Source organism: Hyperoodon ampullatus, assembly GCF_949752795.1.
Source record: "Hyperoodon ampullatus genome assembly, chromosome: 4".
In the NCBI taxonomy this organism is placed as follows: domain Eukaryota; kingdom Metazoa; phylum Chordata; class Mammalia; order Artiodactyla; family Ziphiidae; genus Hyperoodon; species Hyperoodon ampullatus.
Window position 1 is genome coordinate 168,546,743 of NC_136917.1, and position 20,923 is coordinate 168,567,665.

Here is a 20,923-nt window from a genome sequence, read left to right on the forward strand (position 1 = left end):
CAGAGGTCCTCAGTTGTATATTATGTCTCCTGATTTTTCTGATGCCAATTTTTTACACGGTGCATAGAAAACAAAACCTGCACGCAAACTTCACCCAGCAGTCAGATTTCTCGTTGCTACCTGTGACTTAAGTATTGCTGCTGATTTCAGGAATAGAAAACCGCCAAACACTGACTCTCAGAGCTAGAACTCACCTGGATAGACTTCAGAGCATTTTGTAACACATTTGTCAACAGGCAATGTCTCTGTCCTCTAAGTGTTACTGTTAAATATGTTAATTATGGAAAATCTCCTGGCACACCCCCCTGCCCCAATACCACTGCTATGTATTCACCCACTGATTCCTTCCTCCCTTTATTTATTAATTCATTCCCTCTGGCCCCTGCAGCTCAATGGCCCATAGAATTGCTGCCCTGCTACTAGACGGACACATTGACCATTTACCATTGTTTGAATGGCTTCTCTGTACCAGGCACACGGCCTTGTTCCTTGGCACTTACAGTTACTTTCAATTAACTTACAAATGCTCTCCACTGATAGTCTCAGTTGGCCTCACAACAGCCCTGTGAAGTGAGCAAAGGAAGTGCTTTTCTAGCCACCTTATAGGTAAAGAGGCAGAGGCTGAGAGGCAGGGCCTCACCTGAGACCACAGAGCTGTACCCTTCACCTTCACCTGACCATCCCACCCCCTGGTACCTGGGGCCCCTGCAAGGGTGTGACATTAAACTAAGCATTGGACCAGTCTTGGAATCCATTGTGCTCCAAGATACTTTAATTCTAAATCAGCGTATCATTTTATGGCATGTAGGATATTTTATCAAGTGCTACAAAAATACCGTCTATTCTTAAAAAGCCATATCCATCTTATACTTTTGCACCTCTAACCTATTATAAAACCAAGTATTAGAAATGACATGTTATAAAGGTAGTTTCAGATGGTATGAACAGGGAAATTCATTTCCATCAAACCTACTTCTATGAAGTTCTGCCGAGGATCAGCCTTTATTGGTACCACAATTTAAAGTGTATGAAAGAAATGAGAAAGCTTGGTGATAATTTTCTGATTCTATGTTCTGCCCCAGGAAAGCTTTGCTTGCTTTCCTACCCCTCTTTTAACCTCATCCTTGCCCAGGACCATCCTACCTAACACCTGCCAGCCTTTTCGCAGCACAGCTCTGAGTTTAATTCTCAGCAATTACCAGGCCTATTTTTTTTTTTCCCTGTGTATCACAGATTCCTCTTTGTGGTATTTCTTCTACCTGAGAATCTTCTTCCTTCCTTCCTATTTCCTTCTGATTTCTTCCTTTACACTCTTCTCTCTGCCCATCTCCCTTCCTTTATCTTACTCCCCTCTCTTCTTGAAAATTCATCACTGTTGGGGAGAAAGAAAGTTTCCTCTGCCCTTCTAGATTCTTCTGACCAGTCTAAGAATTAAATTGACATGAGACAGATTAACAGGAGAAAATCCAACAAAAGTTTAATAACATGTATACATGGGAGGGACCCAGGAAAACTGAGTAACTCACCCAAGTGGCCAAAACCCTCATCTTAAATACCATCTTTAGCTAAAGACGAAAGAGCATGTTGAGGGTAGTAGTTTGAGACTTCAAAGGGGACAAAAGCAATTGACCTGGAGATAGAAAAGCAAATGCTCGGTAAATAAGTGTTTGCTGGGCCTACAGAGACAATGGGACCCAGAGTGGGCTCTGATCTCTAGGCCCTGCTAAGTTTCTCCCACCACACTTAGCCCATATTCTTTGCTGATATCTCTGGAGATAGCTCTATTCCAGGAACAGGGCCTCCATCTAAATTTTTTAGGCACTTAGGGGGAAGGTCAAAGTGTCTTCCTGAGTCTATTGGGCCTTCGTTGTTTTCAGCTCGAAATAATCCACATGCCAGAGAGACATTTTGGGGTGGAAAGTTTTGCTTCCCTGCCCCATGTTTTTTCTCGGATGCTTGACTCTATGTGAATTTGTTGGTTCTTCTAGCTCAGAATATGAGCACAAAGCAATAAGGCCAGCCCAGTGTTTTGTAGCCCATGTAAAAGACAGTAGAACAATATCACATAGTTTACAGATTAAAATGACCTAATTCTATCTTCGTGGAATCCATGTCTTGCTTATAAACCCACCATTCCAAGGAAAACTAGCAAATCTACATGATGCATTTGATTGCTGTGTTTTCCATCTGGGAACCTGATTTACCTGACAGATTAAGTAGTATGCACTTAGCCAGACAGCGCCCAAGGGACTCCACAGGTGATGAGGAGATTTTCTGTATATGCTGTTGGAATTGAAGTTAGCAACGACTTCTACTCCATTTTTTTCAAGCTTTTGATCCTTCATTTATTTTTCTTTAACTTTTTATTTTATATTGGAGTGTAATTGGCTAACAGTGTTGTGTTTCAGGTGTACAGCAAAGTGATTCGGTTAAACACATACACATAGCTATTCTTTTTCAAATTATTTTCCCATTTAGGTTGTTATACAACATTGAGCAGAGTTCCCTGTGCTATCCAGTAGGTCCTTGTTAGTTATCTATTTTAAATATAGCAGTGTGTACATGTCAGTCACAAACTCCTTGACTATCCCTCGCCCCCCATCCCACCCTCCGGTAACCATAAGTTGATCCTCTAAGTCCGTGAGTCTGTTTCTGTTTTGTAGATAAGTCCATTTGTTCTCATCGTTCATTTATGATGGGAGTGAAGAGACTCCCCAAATATAACAAGTTCAAACCTAAAATGGAAGGAACACCAAGGATGGGGACTTTGGCAGAAATGGAGAAGGGAGCACATTGGCCCACTCAGGTGTTCAGATTCCCAGTTGCCCTCCAGCTGGGGTGGCTGATTCCAGTAACTGCATGTCTTCTTCTGCAGTGCGGCACCATGGACCAGGGCCTGTATGTGAACCTGACGGAAAGGAACCTGCAGGACGCTCAGAAGTTCATCCTGATGCATGAGGTGGTGCAACCAGTGACTGCAGTGCCCTCCTTCATGGAGGACAACAGCCGCTTTTCCCACGTGGCCGTCGACCTGGTGCAGGGCAGGGACGCGCTCATCCACATCATTTATTTGGCCACAGGTAGGAGCTCGCCCTCCTCTGAGGAGCTTTCTATCACCTCCTGATTTTGTGTTTTAAGTTCTAAACATGAGATCTCAATGTCAAGCTTTGGGCCTGTCTTCTTTTCTCCAAGCAGCAAAGCCCAGGATGCTTCTTTATCTTCGTCATCCTCCGAAAATAATCACATCATCTTTTTTCACTGTGTTAGTTATCATTTTTATTGGAAAACCAATGCCTGATTTCTTTCTTTCAATTTCATTGAAGTATAGTTGATTTACAGTGTTGTGTTAATTTCTGCTCTGCAGCAAAGGGATTCAGTTATATATGTGTGTGTGTATTCTTCTTTGTGTTCTTTTACATTATGGTTTATCACAGGATGTTGAATATAGTTCCTGGTGCTATACAGTAAGACCTTGTTGTTTATCCATAATATGTATACTATTATGCATCTGCTAATCCCAAACTCCTAATCCTTCCCTCCTTCACCCTCCCATCTCCTTTGGCAACCTCAAGTCTGTTCTCTATGTCTGTGAGTCTGTTTCTGTTTCATAGATAAGTTCATTTGTGTCGTGTTTTAGATTCCACATATAAGTAATATATGGTATTTGTCTTTCTCTTTCTGACTTACTCTGCTTAGTATCATAATCTCTAGGTCCATCCATGTTGCTGAAAATGGCATTATTGCACTCTTTTATGGTTGGGTAATATTCCATTGTGTGTATATATATATATATATATATATATATATATATATATATATAAAATCATATCTTTATCCATTCATCTGTTGGTGGACAGGATGTTTCCATGTCTTGGCTATTGTAAATACTGATTTCTTAACTAGTATTTCTCAACTACTCATAAAATACATCTTTTCTTGGAAAGACCATTTTAATTCAGATAATTTAAGACAGTGAAATTTGTTAGAGGACATTGTCTGGTGAAATAGTATCCTGAGATTGTCATATGATTTCCAGTTGGTTTACAAACAGTGCTCACAGCAATATATTCCTGTTGTAGGATTGTAGGTAGAAGCATTCTGAAGAATATGTTTGGGGGCATAAATAAGAAAATACTTTACAGAAAACACAGGCAACAATGCTTATCAAATTATCAGTGACAACTAGACCTCTTTGGTTTCCACAGTAACCCACCTGTTGAAGGCAGGTACCATCTCTGTTCATTACATGAACAGCGCCAGGTGCCCTAGGCTGGCCTCGTGGCTGGGTCTTAGTTTTACAAACTTGCCCAGCTCTTTCTTGCTTCAGGTCCTCCCGTATAGAAAATCCTGCTTTGTGAAGTCCACCCCATCCTTACATCCTCTGTCCAATGTTTTGTATAGTTGGCACTTTTTCATAGAACACAGTTTCCACTGTTGTTGTTAATAATATCTTATACCCATCAGTTGGTTAATTTTATTTACAAAGTTGCTAAGATTTACTGAGCTTTTACTATTTTGCGGTTCATCTGAGTGCTGATGAGTGAGATGGTGAGCAGACCAGCAGCATCTTGCTCTATATTCCTGCAGGGACAGCACATAATGAACCAACCACTAAGGAAATCTTGAGAATTGATGCCAAGTTTATGCAGTGGGTGTGACTAAAGTGATGTGGTAGGAGAGTCAGGAAGGCTCCTGTGCTTGGCTGATGAGGTTAAGCTGAGAGCTGACCAAGGAGGAAGAGCTGGCTTTGCACAAGGAGGGACACAGACAAAGAGCCTGATGCAGCAGTGGCCAGCTGTGGCTGGTGCTGCTGTGTGGTCAGCTCAGCTAAAGACAGAGATGTGACCATTGCATCACCAAAGAAGGCCACTGGTGCCTCTAAAGGTCAGTCTGAGGGAGGAGTGGGGGACAGGGAGGGAGCATGGAGGAGGTTAGGGGGAAACAGCTACCATGAGCAAGGCTTCCGGAAGCTATTCAGTGAAGGCCTGTAGAAGATTGATGTGTTAGCCTGAGGGGATGGGACCTCAAGTCTGTTTTAAGAGCAGGTAAGGAATTATCATCACAGTGTCTATCTTGCTCACCAGAGCCTAAGAAGGAACCATGACCCTTTTTCTGCAATTTTCATCTTAATTCCCCGATAGGGTGTGGTAGCTTGAGGAATGAAAGAAATGGATCTCTCCAAAATTTTCCTATTTTATTTTTTCCCATAAATGTTCTGGTTGATGCCACAGAAAATAGAGTCCTCTTGGAAATCTAGGAGGCTGTTGAGTTCCTCATCAGCACTTGGAGGAGGGATGGTGAAGGGAGATGGGCTGGTCATAGCAGGCCTGGGTAGGTCAGCACAGAGCAGCCTATGGCCTCAACTTGAGAAACCTGACCTAGTCCACAACCAAGGCCATGGGAAGGTCATGTTTGTTTCTTTTTTACTTATTGGTTTGTAGATGACCATCTTCTTGCTGTGTCCTCACTTGGTGGAGAGAGAGATCATGTCTCTCCTGTCTCTTCTTATAAGGGCACTAATCCCATCATGGGGCTCCACTCTCATGACCTAATTACCTCCTAAAGACCCCACCTCCAAATATCATTGCTTTGAAGATTAGGGCTTCAGTGTGAATTTTGGGACGACACTCACATTCACTCCATAGCAATAAGCAACTTGTTCTATCAACTTAAAACATGGCCACTGGGCTAAAATATTTGAGGATCTTTATTACAAACAACATGTTTGAACAGAATCTAAATCAAATTCCAACAAAACAACTTAGATAAATTACCAATCTGAGATTAAATTATAGTCAGCATCTGTGGCTTTTTAAACAGTACAGCCTTCTAGAAACTTGTTTGCTCAAGTCTGTTTTGAATGATCTCATGATTGGGCTGCTGCTCTTCCCCTCCCCCGCTGGTTCCCATCCCCTCCCACGCTAAAGCTAGGGGGATTAGCTCAGCCTGAAGTAGCTATGGTTACCCCAGGCTGTCTGATCCTGGCTCCAGGTTTGCAGTTCTCATTCTGATAATGATAGACCGCAAGCCACTCCGCAAATATGTCCTACAGAGATTCACTTTTTTGTTCTGCAGACCTGATTTGTTGCTTTTGTTTTAATCTACTGCCTGTCTGTAAATTCAGTCATGGCATAGCAAGATGTACTAACAGCCATCACAGCATGGGATTATGGGGAACGATGCCATACATAGAACTCCTCTGCAGTTTCCATGACTGACAGGTTGTTTATTAAACTCAAGGGGAAGGGGTTTTGCAGTGGGTGAAGGCCCCTTTCAGCAGAGAAATAACCATGGATACATGGAGTCCCAAAGAGAGTCCTGCTCCCAACCCCATGAAGGGACTCAGGGCAGACATGCAGAGTTCTCCTAGCATCTGGATACATAGATGGTATTTAAGTTTGTTTAGACTAGTTTGATGATTCTAACTTTAGGACCTCTTAAAGTACAAATTTCATGTCTCAACCAAGTTCTGGATCTTTTCATTTATCTCTTATAGCACTGATGAATACATTTTGGAGGTGATCTCTTCTTTTACAAGTTTTAGTTCAGAATAAAATTTAGCTTTAAAGGATAACATTTTTAATGATCCAGCAGATAGCTTTCTTCTTTATTTCCAAAGCATTGAAATGTAAAAATGGAATATTAGAAAGAATATCCAAAAACACCAGTCTGTTTTAACTAAACCAGCTAAGAGCTGAACAACTCCTAACAAGTAGGGATGACAAAGATTACAGAATTTGACCTTTAAAATTCAGAAGGCTGATGTTTATGTGGCCTTTTATTTATATCTTGCCCAAGTAGTTTACATCAAGTCAAACCTTGGATGCATTTTACAAGAAACTGAGTCCACATGCTGTACCTTATTCAGGTTATAATAAGTGCTCAGCCGACAGAGCATGAGGGTAACATTCACAACCAGTGAATGTGAAGATGGAATACTTCTTAACTTGCTAATAAAATCAGTTTGATATCTTGGGTTTGGGAATCAGGGTCTGTGATAACTTATTTTCTCTCACCTGGAGTTTACTTGAATAAGCACAAATTGGAGAACACCTGTCCATGGCCATTTGAAAACTGGTTAATTTTATTTGTCAGTATTATCTAAAAATTGAAGTGAAAAAACCTCTGTTCATTGTGCAGTTCACTTTGCTTCTTGCAGCTTGAATGGCATTTCCCTGCTGGCCACCAGGGAAGGCTGTTTGACTCTGGGGTCACCCCCCTGAGTCAAACAGCCTTTCCCGGACCCCTTCTGGGTCTGTTTTCATGCTACTCCCATCTCTCTCCTGTTGGAAATCCGGCTGCGATTAGGCACATTATCTGTGCCATGACTGTGCTGACTCTTTGTAAGTTATTTCTTTGAAGGTCTTCTCAGAGCAGGAGGCCAAATGGCAATGGTAACTCCTTTAGGATATTTATGACTGGAGATCTATACGTGGCTGTGTCTTATATCCAAACAGCTGCTCAGTGCCTCTCTACAAAGACAAAATTAGCATCATGTTGACCATCCGCGTATTCTGGGAATCTTGATTTGCGGAACCCTGTCTCTTCTGGCACCTCTCCCTCTGTGATATTCCTTTGCCAGCTCCATGTGTTCTCTCTGCCCCTCACCTATGGCTGTTGCTCTGCCCTTAGCTATGGTTGTTCTAATTCTATGGTATCTCCCTGGAAATACCATTCAGCTTCAGAGTTTCTACTGTCCTCTCTAGGGTGAAATATGTTACTTTATTTTCACTTGATCTCAATTCCACTGTGTCTACCAATCTGCCTCTTCTCCCATATGCTTTCTTGCTTTTGTTCAAGTACCAAGTTCTATAGTTTTGAAGCCTCTGCCACCTCTGCTAACCATTTATTTATTTATTTATTTCCATAACTGTTTATTCCCTTAACTCAACCCTTCTTATTTCTGGAGCGCTATTTTAGACCAGTGTCTGTTCAATGAGGGCATGGCTAAGACTCACCTCAAGGGCATGAGAAATGTGGGTTCCTGAGCCCAGCCCCATGAGATTCTGATTCAGCACGGAGAGTGGGGTGTTTCTAACAGGATCCCAGATCAACTCAATGTTAGGCATTTCTGGTCCATATTTAAGTATTGCTGTTCTAGAGGAAATAATAGTTTTGTTTTGTTTGTTTCTTTCATTTTTTTTAATTTAGAATCACTTCTCTATAATAAATATACCTTGCCTCTCTCTGTGCTTGGGCCCTGACATTATTGTGATTGATTTCTAATTGTTTGTGATGCAGATATAAAATCTGTTATCCAACATGAGCAGAGCAGACATGTTTACAGTTCATCTCCGTAGTTGCTAGTATGATTTGCTAACTAGTTAGCAAAACAGATGTGACTTGATTTGAAAGAAAATGTTTTAGGATGCAGCAAGCTGATACAGAATGACTAAAATATATCAGGCTAAAAAAAAAGTCAGAAATCATATGTAATAGAACCTGGTGATCTAGGCAGGGACAGGCAAAGGTACCAGGAATGATTTCTCTGAAATAAATGAAGAACTGAGACTGTACATTTCAAAGCACACCATATTTGAACAATATTGACTCAAAATAAAAGAACACTGAATGTAGTCAGGTTAAGTCTTTAAATTGCAAAAGTAAAGAAATAATTATTCAGGTACTCAGGAGAAAAACATACCTACAAATGGAAAAAAATGTTAGGTGGTTCCAGAACACTCTCTAACTGCATAAATCTGTGAAATGTGGTCAAAAATATTCTGAAAAAAAAGAAAATATGAATCAAGAGTATTATATTCAACCAGGAATAAAGAAAACAAGTAGACATGCTGCAAAATGAAAATCTCAAGCAATAGAATAAATACCAGGAGTGTCTTTTACAAGCAAAAAACAAGGCTAATTACTGGCTAGATTCAGCCAAACAAATGATGGAGAAGCTTTGAGAAAGAAAGGAAAACAAAATAAAACAAAATAATGGAACACTCAAGACCAGATTTCAAGTAAAGCAATATATGTAAAAATTGGAGGAAAATTGAATGTGACTCAAGAGTTTCATTCTAGGCTAATCTTTCCTTCAAAAATAAAGGTACATGGAGAATTTAGGGATATAGCATCTATCAAAACAAAGAACCTTGATTTCTAGTTAAAGAAGAATATCAGGACAGAAGTCATGGAAAAAGGGTGGGTGGTGAGCTGAGGATCCATTTTAATTTCAGATGAAAGAAAAATTAAAGTGTCCTATAGAACATGAAGGGCTCTGAGAGCTGGTGAAGCATCGTGTATACAGAACACTCAGAGAAGGTCCATGAACTGGACATGTCTTAAGCCCCTCCTCAGATTTCCTTGGCCTTCCTTTCTCCTGGACCCTCAGCCTTTTGCTCCATCTCAGCTGCCACCTGGGCTGATAAATGCCTCGGCAGGACCATGAGGTTCTTCCCACTGGTGCTGACCAGCTGGTGGCCAGGCCCTCATGCCACTTCTGGACATGGATGAGACATCACACCACTGGTCTGGGATATAGCTTCTCAAGCAGATGCTAAAGGATCTGGGAGAGATACAACGCGGAAGTGGAGGGTACTAACTCCCTTGAGGCTAATCTCCACCAACAAGAGGCAGGATATGGGAAGAAACCACCTAATAAATTCCTTTCTCTTTTTTCCTTCCAATGGGCTATTCACGAACTCAATGGGTTCTTCACGTAGCCGAGCAGATACCTCTTTGTGGCTCAGCATACAGGAGTAGCCTATGGTGACCCTTCACGGGGCACTACTCCCCTCTTCCCGCTGTATCTCTTCCCTCACTCACACAGCCCTGGGGTTGTACCCCTAACAATACATCAGCTTCTAATCCTTGCTTCATACTCTGCTTTCTATGCAATCACACTAAGGAAGAATTCACCCAACCATGTAGAGTTGTCCAGTTACAAACGAAGGCAGAGATAAATGATATATGCTCTATAGACCTTATGAAGGCTTTAATCCAAATATAATAATAATAATAATAATAATAATAATAATAATAATAATAATAATAATGAGTGAGGGACAGACCTCAGGTATTGCCTTGAACTAAAGTACATAAGACTTAAGGACCCTAGGGAAATCTTTTTAGGCACCAAAAATTAAGTAATACATTTACTGTTGCCGTTACTATTATCTCCCTTAATATTTATAAGCAATTTGTAACTACCTAAGTGTCACAAGTAAGCATTAATTTGTGAAAATCTAGGACTTCCCTAGTGGTCCAGTGGTTAAGACTCTGCACTTCCAATGCAAGAGGCGCGGGTTCAGTCCCTGATCAGGGAAGTAAGTTCCCACATGCCGTGCAGTGCAGCCAAAAAAAGTATTTAAAAAAATTGTGAAAATCCTATAGGGGAAAGATTTTTTACAATCACTCCAAATTCTGTCCTTTTCACTGGAAATTGGAAATCCAAACCTAATCTGGATTTTCTCTATATATGCCCATTTATGTAAGGCGTTCCCTAGGTGGAAAGGGAGCATTATGTCATTCTAGTGCTTATTTGATAAAACTTAATGAATTTTGAGTTTAATGATAAAGTAATTGTAATGAATAACAACAATGTAGGAAAATTCCAATTACCTGCTGTTATGGTTAAATTATGTTCCCACAGAGGATATGGTGCAGTCCTAGCCCACCAATAGCACAGAATGTGAACTTATTTGGAAATAGGGTCTTTGCAGATGTAATTAGATAAGATTAAGTCATACTGGAGTAGGGTGGACCCTTAATCCAATATGACTGGTGTTCTTATAAGAAGAGGAGAAAGACACGCACAGGAGAATGACATGTGACAACACAGGCAGAGATTGGATGTGGCTGAAAGCCAGGGACCACCACTGATGGACAGCCACCACCAGAAGCTGGGAAAGATACAAAGAAGGATTTTACTCGGAGTCTCCAGGGCGCATGGCCCTGCCAACACCTTGATTTCAGACTTTTAGCCTCCAGAACCCTGAGATGATAAATTTCTATTGCTTTAAGTCATTTAGAACATGGTATTCTATTATAGCTGTCCCAGGACACTAATCCACCTGGGTATACTTTTTCACTTTGCACCTGATCTTGCAGCCAATTTAAAACATTAGCCTGGCTTTCTCCTGCTCCCCTGACATTTCTCAGTGGCCTAAACTTAACAAACAAAATTAGTATTTTATATTAGGACCTGATAAACTCTATGAGTGTATTAAGCAACATTATCTATTCATAAATCCTCCAGGATCTTAAGTCAATTTTAGAAAACATAGGATAGATTTTACACTTCACCTAATATTATAATAAATTGAAGATATGACTTTGTATTTATGCATATTTATAAATACAGTAACAATCCATTCATTATTCATAAAAAAACACACCAGAAAAAACAAAATCAGTATTTTAGTGTTACTTTATGTCAAGCCCAATTAAAATGAAAAAACTGTTGAATACAATTTAATATATGCCAAATCACTTAAAATGGTATAACAACAATTAATTGTTTTGTTTTACTAAATATAGGAACCTTAAGTTTTGCTTTTTAATGTGTTTTGGTTTTAAACATGTTTTCTGAGTAATTTTAGTACTGTATACCTAGTTCCCCAGCCACAAAATAATCTGAAGTTATATGCTAATTAGTAAATGTCCCAATTTACTCTAAATTGATGCAATCTACTTCTGCCTTTAGAGAGGACATTTAATTAGTAAATGTCCCAATTTACTCTAAATTGATGCAATCCACTTCTGCCTTTAGAGAGGAGACAATTTTGCTGTTTTCTTCTCCGTCTGCTTTCTCTCTCCTGCCTTTCTTTGTTTTAGACCCATGTAAGTCTTTCATTCTCTCTTTCATGTTTCACATGATCAGGATTGACTGACAGTTGCCCCAGGTAGTAAAGCGTTGCAGTCTGTGGATGAAAGAAATACAAACTATCTCTCTTCACCTCATCTTTTCATATAAATCCTGCCCGATGTGCACTTTTGATATAACCCCTTTAGATGTCATGGGAGGTCCTGCATCATGTTCCCAGGCCTGCTGTCCTCCTGTTTCTACAAAATTCTAGTTAGTATATCATTGTTTCTGTGTGAAATGATGTCATAACTCCAAACAGGTTTTGGCAACATCCACCCAATATCCCAGGATTTCTTGTTTTGTGAATTATAGATCTCCACTTCTTTTTTTTTTTATTTTTATTTTTATTTATTTATTTTATTTTTTTATTTTTTTTTATTAGTTTCTGCTTTATAACAAAGTGAATCAGTCATACATATACATCTGTTCCCACATCCCTTCCCTCATGCATCTCCCTCCCTCCCACCCTCCCCATCCCACCCCTCCAGGCGGTCACAAAGCACCGAGCTGATCTCCCTGTGCTCTGCGGCTGCTTCCCACTATCTATCTACCTTACGTTTGGTAGTGTATATATGTCCATGCCTCTCTTTCCCTTTGTCACAGCTTACCCTTCCCCCTCCCCATATCCTCAAGTCCATTCTCAAGTAGGTCTGTGTCTTTATTCCCGTTTTACCCCTAGGTTCTTCATGACATTTTTTTTTTTAATTCCATATATATGTGTTAGCATACGGTATTTGTCTTTCTCTTTCTGACTTACTTCACTCTGTATGACAGACTCTAGGTCTATCCACCTCATTACAAATAGCGCAGTTTCGTTTCTTTTTATGGCTGAGTAATATTCCATTGTATATATGTGCCACATCTTCTTTATCCATTCATCCGATGATGGACACTTAGGTTGTTTCCAGCTCCGGGCTATTGTGAATAGAGCTGCAATGAACATTTTGGTACATGTCTCTTTTTGAATTATGGTTTTCTCAGGGTATATGCCTAGTAGTGGGATTGCTGGGTCATATGGTGGTTCTATTTTTAGTTTTTTAAGGAACCTCCATACTGTTCTCCATAGTGGCTGTACCAATTCACATTCCCACCAGCAGTGCAAGAGTGTTCCCTTTTCTCCACACCCTCTCCAACATTTATTGTTTCTAGATTTCTTGATGATGGCCATTCTGACTGGTGTGAGATGATATCTCATTGTAGTTTTGATTTGCATTTCTCTAATGATTAATGATGTTGAGCATTCTTTCATGTGTTTGTTGGCAGTCTGTATATCTTCTTTGGAGATAGATCTCCACTTCTGCAGATAAATATTCAGACCACTTAGTGTGAGGAATTTCCCTGTGGGTCCAGTTTTTAGGACTCCAAGCTTCCACTGCAAGGGGTCTGGGTTCGATCCCTGGTCGGGCAGGGAACTAAGATCCCACAAGCCATGCCGTGGTAAGGCAAGTGTAATGTAGATCACCATTTATTGGAATGCATAATTTAGGATATGTTTTTGCAGATACTTTTATCCTGGAAATTCAGTTATGAGAAGACTCACTTGTCTGCCAATGTGATGATGAACCTGCAATTGTTATTATAAAAGAACTTTTCTAGTTGATCTTAAAAACCAACATCTTCATAGTTAATAAATCTCCCAATTAAATGGCTACTTCATCCTCATTCATTTCATTGTCTGGGACAAAACACATTAAATACATTGTACAGTTATTACCAACACTTGTTAACTACTTCTCTTCATACGAAACTTGTTTAAAAGGATTTTATCTAAATATATATATATATGTAATCTTAGCAGTTTAACACAACTTACGTATATTATCTTGCAGCTTCTGTGGGTCAGAAGCCTGGGCTTAGCTGTGTCATCTGCTCAGGGTCTCACAACATTGCAGTCGAGATGTTAGGTAGGGCTGCAGTCTCATCTGAAGTCTGGACTGGTGAAGAATCCACATGCAAGCTCATTCAGGCTGTTGGCAGAATTCATGTCCTCGTGGCTGTGTAACTGAGGGGCCCAGGATTTTGCTGGCTCTTGGTAGAGGCCACTCTCATGTCCTACAGGCTGCCTGAAGCTCCTTCCCAGCCAGGCTTCTCTGTCTAGGCTGCAAAGAGCCTTTCTTCTCAGGGAAGGTCCTGCCCCTCTTTGAAGACCTTTCGCCTGATCAAGTCAGGCCCACAAAGGGTAATCCCACTGTAACTCAAAATCAACTCATTTGGGATCTTAATGACACCTGCAGAATCCCTTCACTGTTGCCATATAATGTCACCTAATCACAGGAGTGACATACCATCATCGCAGGTTGGGCCACTCAGGAAGAAGGGATATATATATATATACATATACATACACATGTAATTGTGGAGCCACTCTAGAAATTTGCTACTACAGGAAGTCTCTTGAAACACCCACCCCATACCTGCTACCCACTCCCACCAAACAAACAAATAAAAGAACTCCTAAATATAAGTTTCAATTGTGAAAGTTTCAAATTAAATATAAAATGTTTCTTCTTGGGGCAAACATCTACACTTTGAATTACTAAGGCTGTTCATATGTAAAGAGAAAAAAACATCTCTTGCTCTAGTTTGAGCTGCGTAGTTGCATCAATTATTTGTTTTGTGCCTGGTCATGTAGACCTGGCTGAAGTGCTCATGGCAGAATGAAGTCATTTTTCATTGGCTCCAGTGCTCCATGAGCTAATGTCTGCACTGGAAAAAAAAAAATCAATAATGTAGAAGTGGAAGGCAGGGGGGAAATGCCATATATTCTATGGCATTTAACAGATAATTCCCTCACAAGCCAAAAACAAAAAAAACAAATGAAATATCTTACACCATTAAAAATGTAAGGGCCATCACCATGTCTGCCTTCTTTCTCTCTTCCTTACTTTCTTTGTACTGTGACCTTGAGACGTGGGCCTTTCCTGACTATATAGAGATAAACACACACCCTGTCAGGAGAATTCTTCTGACATCACCCTACAGGCGGGGAGGCGACTGCCTATCTCCCCCAGGTGGTGCTGTGCCTTTCTGACACCCAGTCATTCCAGGACTACTGGGGAACTCTCAGGATTCCCACAAGAAGAGCCTGTCGGACGCTTGAGGTTGACATGGACCTCTGTAAACACACAGGATCAAGATGCAGTTTTGTGATTCCTTTGGGAATGCAAGGAACAGACTCTTAGGACTCTCCCACCCCTCCACGTTGCTGGTGAGCAATAAAGTAATCTGTGAAATTGCTGTCAACTGGCCCACCACTGTCATTCTCTAAGCTGTAAAATCAGAAAGCGACATTCTTCTTAGTACCATAAAATCTGGAATAATTTGATTCTGTTTATGATGTGTTAACAAATTGAATCTTTGCACTAGGAAAACTCGGGTTCCACTCGGCCAGAGTGCTGGCCCCTCTCGCTTTTTGAAAAGAACATGGTCTTCAGACTAAATCATTCTAAAACGATTTCGTCTGACACGCAGGAGGACATGGTAATGGAAGCTTTGCAAAGGTGTCGGGTTGCTTGGGCCAGTGGACCCACATCTGATCATGGCAGCAAATTACTTGTAGGATTGTTTACACCTTGGTTTTGACCATCTACCTTTTACATTCCTCGTCTAAGCACTTTCTACCTTCATTACTGGCTTGTATATATGACCCTTGCCTAACGATGATGACCAAGCATTACTAAGCAGATTTAGGCCATGGCCTCCAGGTAATTAAATTCTAAAGCAGACAGCAGTGCACACAGAAGGACCAGGAACGAATAAGTGCAGTCTCCACCGAAAGATGAAATATCATTAGCAATGACATTATATACAGGCTTTCTTCCAGAAGTTGTTACACAGGAGAGTGACTGGAAGAAAAAAACACCCCATCATTTCTTTGCAGAGGAGACGTGGGTAGAGAAATCCCTTAGTGCAAAAGGAAGAGTTTTGACAGACCTAGGAGCACTAAGGTACAGGGGGCGAGGCATACCTGTTAATATTATAGCTCCCACCTGGAGCCCATTAAGGGACGTGGTGAATTAACCCAGGTGGAAGGGTGCCTGCAGCAAACTGGGATTGGTGCAAACAGCTCGATGGTGGTGTGATTATTGACAGTGCAGGTCTGCAAACAAACCTGCGTGGGTGTGGGAAGCTGTATTTGTCATTTGCAGAGATGTCAACATCAGAATTTCTTTTCATTTATTTCTTGCAAAAAAAAAAAGGATAATCCCACGGTGCTATTAAAAAGCTGTCCAATTATTTGTTTATAGTATTTTCATCTCCCTTTCCTCTTTGAAATATTGAAGTGGCCAAATCGATGTTTCTTAAGTAGGGTATTCTATGGTCTTTAAACAGAATTGTCTTTCCAAAAAGATGCTGCAGAGGTTCTTATCAAGGAACCATACAATTCTCATAGTGTTAAGAATGGAATAATTTTTAAGCCAATGTCCCTAGGGGCAAATGCTCTTCCTACTTGGTCTTATCTGACTTCCTGTTGGATAAGTATTTCCTTAGAGAAGCTGAGGACGTGACTTTTGCTAATGAGACCTTGTATGAAGAATCAAGGCAGCCCAAACCTAACCAACTCCTAAAGTCAAGAACATCAGAAATTATAATTATGTACAAAGTTACTCTTGTAGACCAAAGAAAAATGAACATGAAGGAAAAAAGTACCTTCCCCCGCTGTGCATTGGCTGATAGTAAATGCTAAATCAATGCTGAATAAATGGGTAGATGTCCATCTGGCCATCCGGCCATCCTTCCAGTCATCCAGCTCCATTGTCATTGTGTTAACTAAGCCCAAATATGAAAGAAAGAAGAAAAAAAATACTCTGAGCTTTTCTACCATTTAAGAGCATTTAATGCAAATTAACTTTTTGACCAAGTGAATAGTTATCATCACTTTTTTTATTTCTGAAGGCTACAAAAGCTTAACTCTGTATGAAATTTTTAAGGCATTTTGAGATTATAACAACATTCAGAGGGCAGTTCTTGTTATCTATTTTTAGTCTAATCTTGCCCTCCAACTGTGTATAATGAAACTGATTAAATATGTAATTTTTTCTATTTGAGGAATTAAACTTGAGTGCAGAGAAAGGAAAAGAAAATTTGCTCAAGATAGGTGATTTTTTTCTTTAACTAGAAAATATGTGTTAAGCATTGTTATGTGAGGCTAAAATATTGAGAATTATCTATAATTAGTAAAAGTTGCTTACAATGATCCTGAGTTAAGACCAGTAGAAGTTGATTTTCACACCCCCAGAACAGATATGAGGTTTTTATGCCCTCAATTTTCATGTATTTGTGTTAATGATACAAATTTCAATAATTGTCTAAATATTCAAAATCTCATAAAAAATGAAATCCTTACCTGTAGTATTGGAAGTGATCTCAAAGATTAATTATCAGTGTAGGCATTTAATGTAGGTCCTCATTGATATAATCAATTAATTTTAAAAATCTGACCTTGACCATAGCAAAAGAACACTGGTTCAAAGTGAAAGATAGCTCCATCGGCAGAGACCTTGACTTGTCCTTGGTAAACTGCGTCTTTAAAAGGCAGTCTTCACAATGCACTGTTGCTCTTTGAGTTAAACTTTAATTTTCTGTTTTAAATTAGAAATTGTATTGCTTACGTAATGTTGGCTTTTTTTTTTTTTTTTTTTTTTTTATTGTGAGCAGCATTAATTTCTCTCTGCATGGACTGGATAAGAGCCAGTTTTCCTGGTCTTCATTGAATTGCCGACCTGTGATGATTCACCTGCAGCTTGTCTTCAGGCCCCTCTAACTTTCAAAGCTGGGGTTCCTTAACCTGTACCTCTGTGTTACTCAGATTCTGGGGCCTTCCTGCCTTGAGCACCAGGTGTGCCAGGAACACAAGGGCCCGAGCCCAGTGCCAGGTCTTCTTTCCCTGGCTGGGCTATGACCCCTCACCCAGTTTTAGTGACTGGGCCTTTGACATCTTCCCTTGTGACCTGTGATCCAGTCTTCTCTACAGTGTCTGAGTTGTATCCCGTCTTCTCTGATATGTTCTTATCCCAGGAATCAGAGGGCCATTCCTGTGCCCTGTGGTTGGTGCCCACTCCTTCTGGTCATCTCCAGACACTGACCTGTTGCCCCCCTGGTTGTCTCTCTCTTGGTGTCTGATTGGGACCCTCACCTTGGCCTTCATGGTTGGAGGATGTAAAACTGGTGTTGGGACCAGGCTGGCCCTCAGCCACTTGAATCCTAGTTAGGGGAATTTTGTTAGGACTCCTAATTTGACTTCTGACTGAGTAAGAACTGGACTGGAATGCCATGTGGGTCAAAAATTGGCACCCACAGAAATTTCAGGAGCCACATCAGAAAGTCAGCGCTGAAGTCAGCAGGCCGAGGGCCCTGGAATCTCCATCGTTAGTGTGCAGCGTGTTTAGTGGCTGAATACCCCAGCTTTTCATCTCAGGTAACGAGTCACAATGCAAGCCTATTCCCCCACCATAGACATTTAATGACGTGCATCATGCCTGCCCAGTGGAGACCAGCTGGGACTTACCTGCCCCTTGAATACTTGGTTCCTTATTTCAGACTCCCAATTTCATGGCCTTGGAAGTCCTCCGCTTTCCCCACAATTCCTGTTTATTAATTTTGAGCTTAAGTTCACGAAGTCCTGTACACTCTCAGGCAGACTGTGTTTCTCACGCTGTTAGACACAAAGTCGTCTCCTTCTCCAGATTGTGTTTGAAAAGAGCAAGACACAGCAAGTATTGTGTGAGTTTAGAAGACGCCATGAAGGTTCCATGGTCACCGGGAATGTTTATTGGCAGTTTCCCGCCATCTCCCTACCTTCTCTCTCCTGCCCCTTTATCTTTTCACTCTTTCTCAATAGGCTCCCAATGAAAATCCTACCCATATCTCATCTGGAGCCTTTCTTCCTTGACACCCCTCCCCATATCCAGGTGCAGAGGGCAGATAAAGGGGAAGCGTGTCGGCTCCCATCTCAAGCTCTGTTCAGGGCATGCTCCAAGGAATACCTCCCTCCATCCCAGAGGAATATTAGGGAATAGAAGTGTATGTACCTTATTACATACTTATAATACCTTTTGTTTTTAATACTCACTTCTATCGTAATATATTTGCATCTAAATTATCTTCCTATGGTGTAAGCGTGTGTGTGTGTGTGTGTGTGTAGGTGTGTCTTGAGGGTGGTGTATAGCACATGGTATAAGAGATAGGTGTGTTCATCCACCTAAAAAGCCAAGTTTGCAAAGGTCAAGAATTGCATTCTATATAGTAGTTTTCCATTTTTAAGAAGCTTCTTTTGGGGGGGAATTATAGACTACTCTTTTAGATAAATATTTTATGTATAAGGAGTAGTAACATGGGCACACCAATTTACCCACCAGCCAAGTCACACAGCAGAGCTGCACAGGTGTGCTAAAGGCCCCCCTTTTCACCACCACCCCAAACCCATGCCCTCTTTCCAAAGTATTCACTACCCTGAATTTTGTTTTTCTTATTTCCTTGCTTTCTTTTATAATGTCACCATATTTTATTCCCTAGATGGCATAGCTTAATTTTATATGCTTTTGAACTTTAGGTAAATGGATCTATATATGTTCTCTTAAGATTCTCTTTTTAATATTTTGTTCAACATTTTTTAAATTAACGATTCATCCATGTTCACGCACACAACTGAAAAGTCCCTTCATCTTTGCCACTATATACAGTTTTTCGTTATCTGCATGAATTTAAGGTAATCTTGTTGACTGGCATTTGGAGGATTTCTGGTCTTTTGCTGTTATAAGTGGTGCTGCTACATCTGCCCCTGCATCCCTGTGCCTGTACCAAGAACTGTGTGCAGGACGGGGCTTCCCAATCATGGCAACCATAGAAAATGGCATTCTGTATGTGGCACATTGGAAAAGTCAAGGTTACTTGCTACCATGGGCACCAACCCAGCAAGGCAAGGCTGCCCACACTGCCTCAGGAGTGGAGGAGGTCTATATCATGGTATATGTGTAACCTAGTCATGGCACATGGGCTGGGAAGCTGAAGTTGCTGATTCACAGGGTACTGGAATCTTCAAGTCTGCTACGCTATTCCAAATTGCTCACCAAAGTGTTTTGCAGAGCTCAGAGCTTCATTACACTTGATCCAGTTTGTGGCATTGCACAAACACATGTAAACTGGACTGTTTCCCAGTGTTCATTCACTGGCTCCAACCCAATGCATCATCCTTCCAAGGAACATTTAATCCTAAAAGTCTGTGAGCCACGGTCCCCAGTCTTCCCCACTTTGATAAGGACACCCTCCCTCCCTGACCTGCCTTCATTTCGTTCTCTGCCGGGTGAATGCACATTCATCTTTCAAGGTCCAGTTGAAAAGTGTAGACTTTCCCTTCCCCATCCTCTCCTCAAAGACTGGTTAAGGGTTTCTCCCTCTAGATCCCAGAGGCACAGAGACTTGGGAACAATGACCTGGCTTGAGAGGGTCAGAAACTCCCCACAGAGGAGAGGGGGAACTGGCTCTTGGAAGGTGGGAGATGGTTGCCTGGTGGAGAAGGTTTGGAGAGACCTTCCTGGGAGAAGGCACAGGATATGGAAAACCTGCAGATATAGAAAGGCATGGAGTGTTCTGAAAGGCAAAAGTGTTCTGAAAGGCTGGCATTGTGGTTAGAGAGACAGAAGATGAAGCTAAAATGTGGGATGTGTCAGATTGAAAATTTTATCCTAACAAATGGAAAGGGATTTCAGATGCATGAACAGATTTGAGCCAAATGGGAGACACAGCTCAGTTTTGGGGTATGCTGAGTTCCAGTTTCCTGTGGTAGGTCTGATAGTCGGTTGGAACTTCTTTGAGGTCAAAGAGAAAGATTTGGATCAGTAACAGAGACCTCAGATTGGCTTTGAAGCTATAGAAGTGGATGAGATCATGCCTGAAGAAAGCATGTGAAAGTCTAGCTCCCAAATAGCTTGGAAATACCATATGCTAACACATATATATGGAATCTAAGAAAAAAAAAAGGTTCTGATGAACCTAGAGGCAGGACAGGAAAAAAGACGCAGATGTAGAGAATGGACTTGAGGACACGGGGAGGGGGAAGGGTAAGCTGGGACGAAGTGAGAGAGTAACATTGACATATATACACAACCGAATGTA

The 20,923-nt window shown here is 40.9% G+C and overlaps 1 protein-coding gene across 1 annotated transcript in view; it reads left to right on the forward strand.

Annotated features, from left to right (window-relative positions):
• Positions 1–20,923, forward strand: part of SEMA5A (semaphorin 5A) — a gene marked incomplete at both ends in the record, with an annotated part of 314,646 nt that overhangs the window by 183,446 nt on the left and 110,277 nt on the right. Inside the window, one exon of the mRNA XM_079703072.1 lies at positions 2,876–3,080. Coding sequence (XP_079559198.1) covers positions 2,876–3,080 — 205 coding nt within the window. The remainder of the gene's footprint in view (positions 1–2,875; positions 3,081–20,923) is intronic.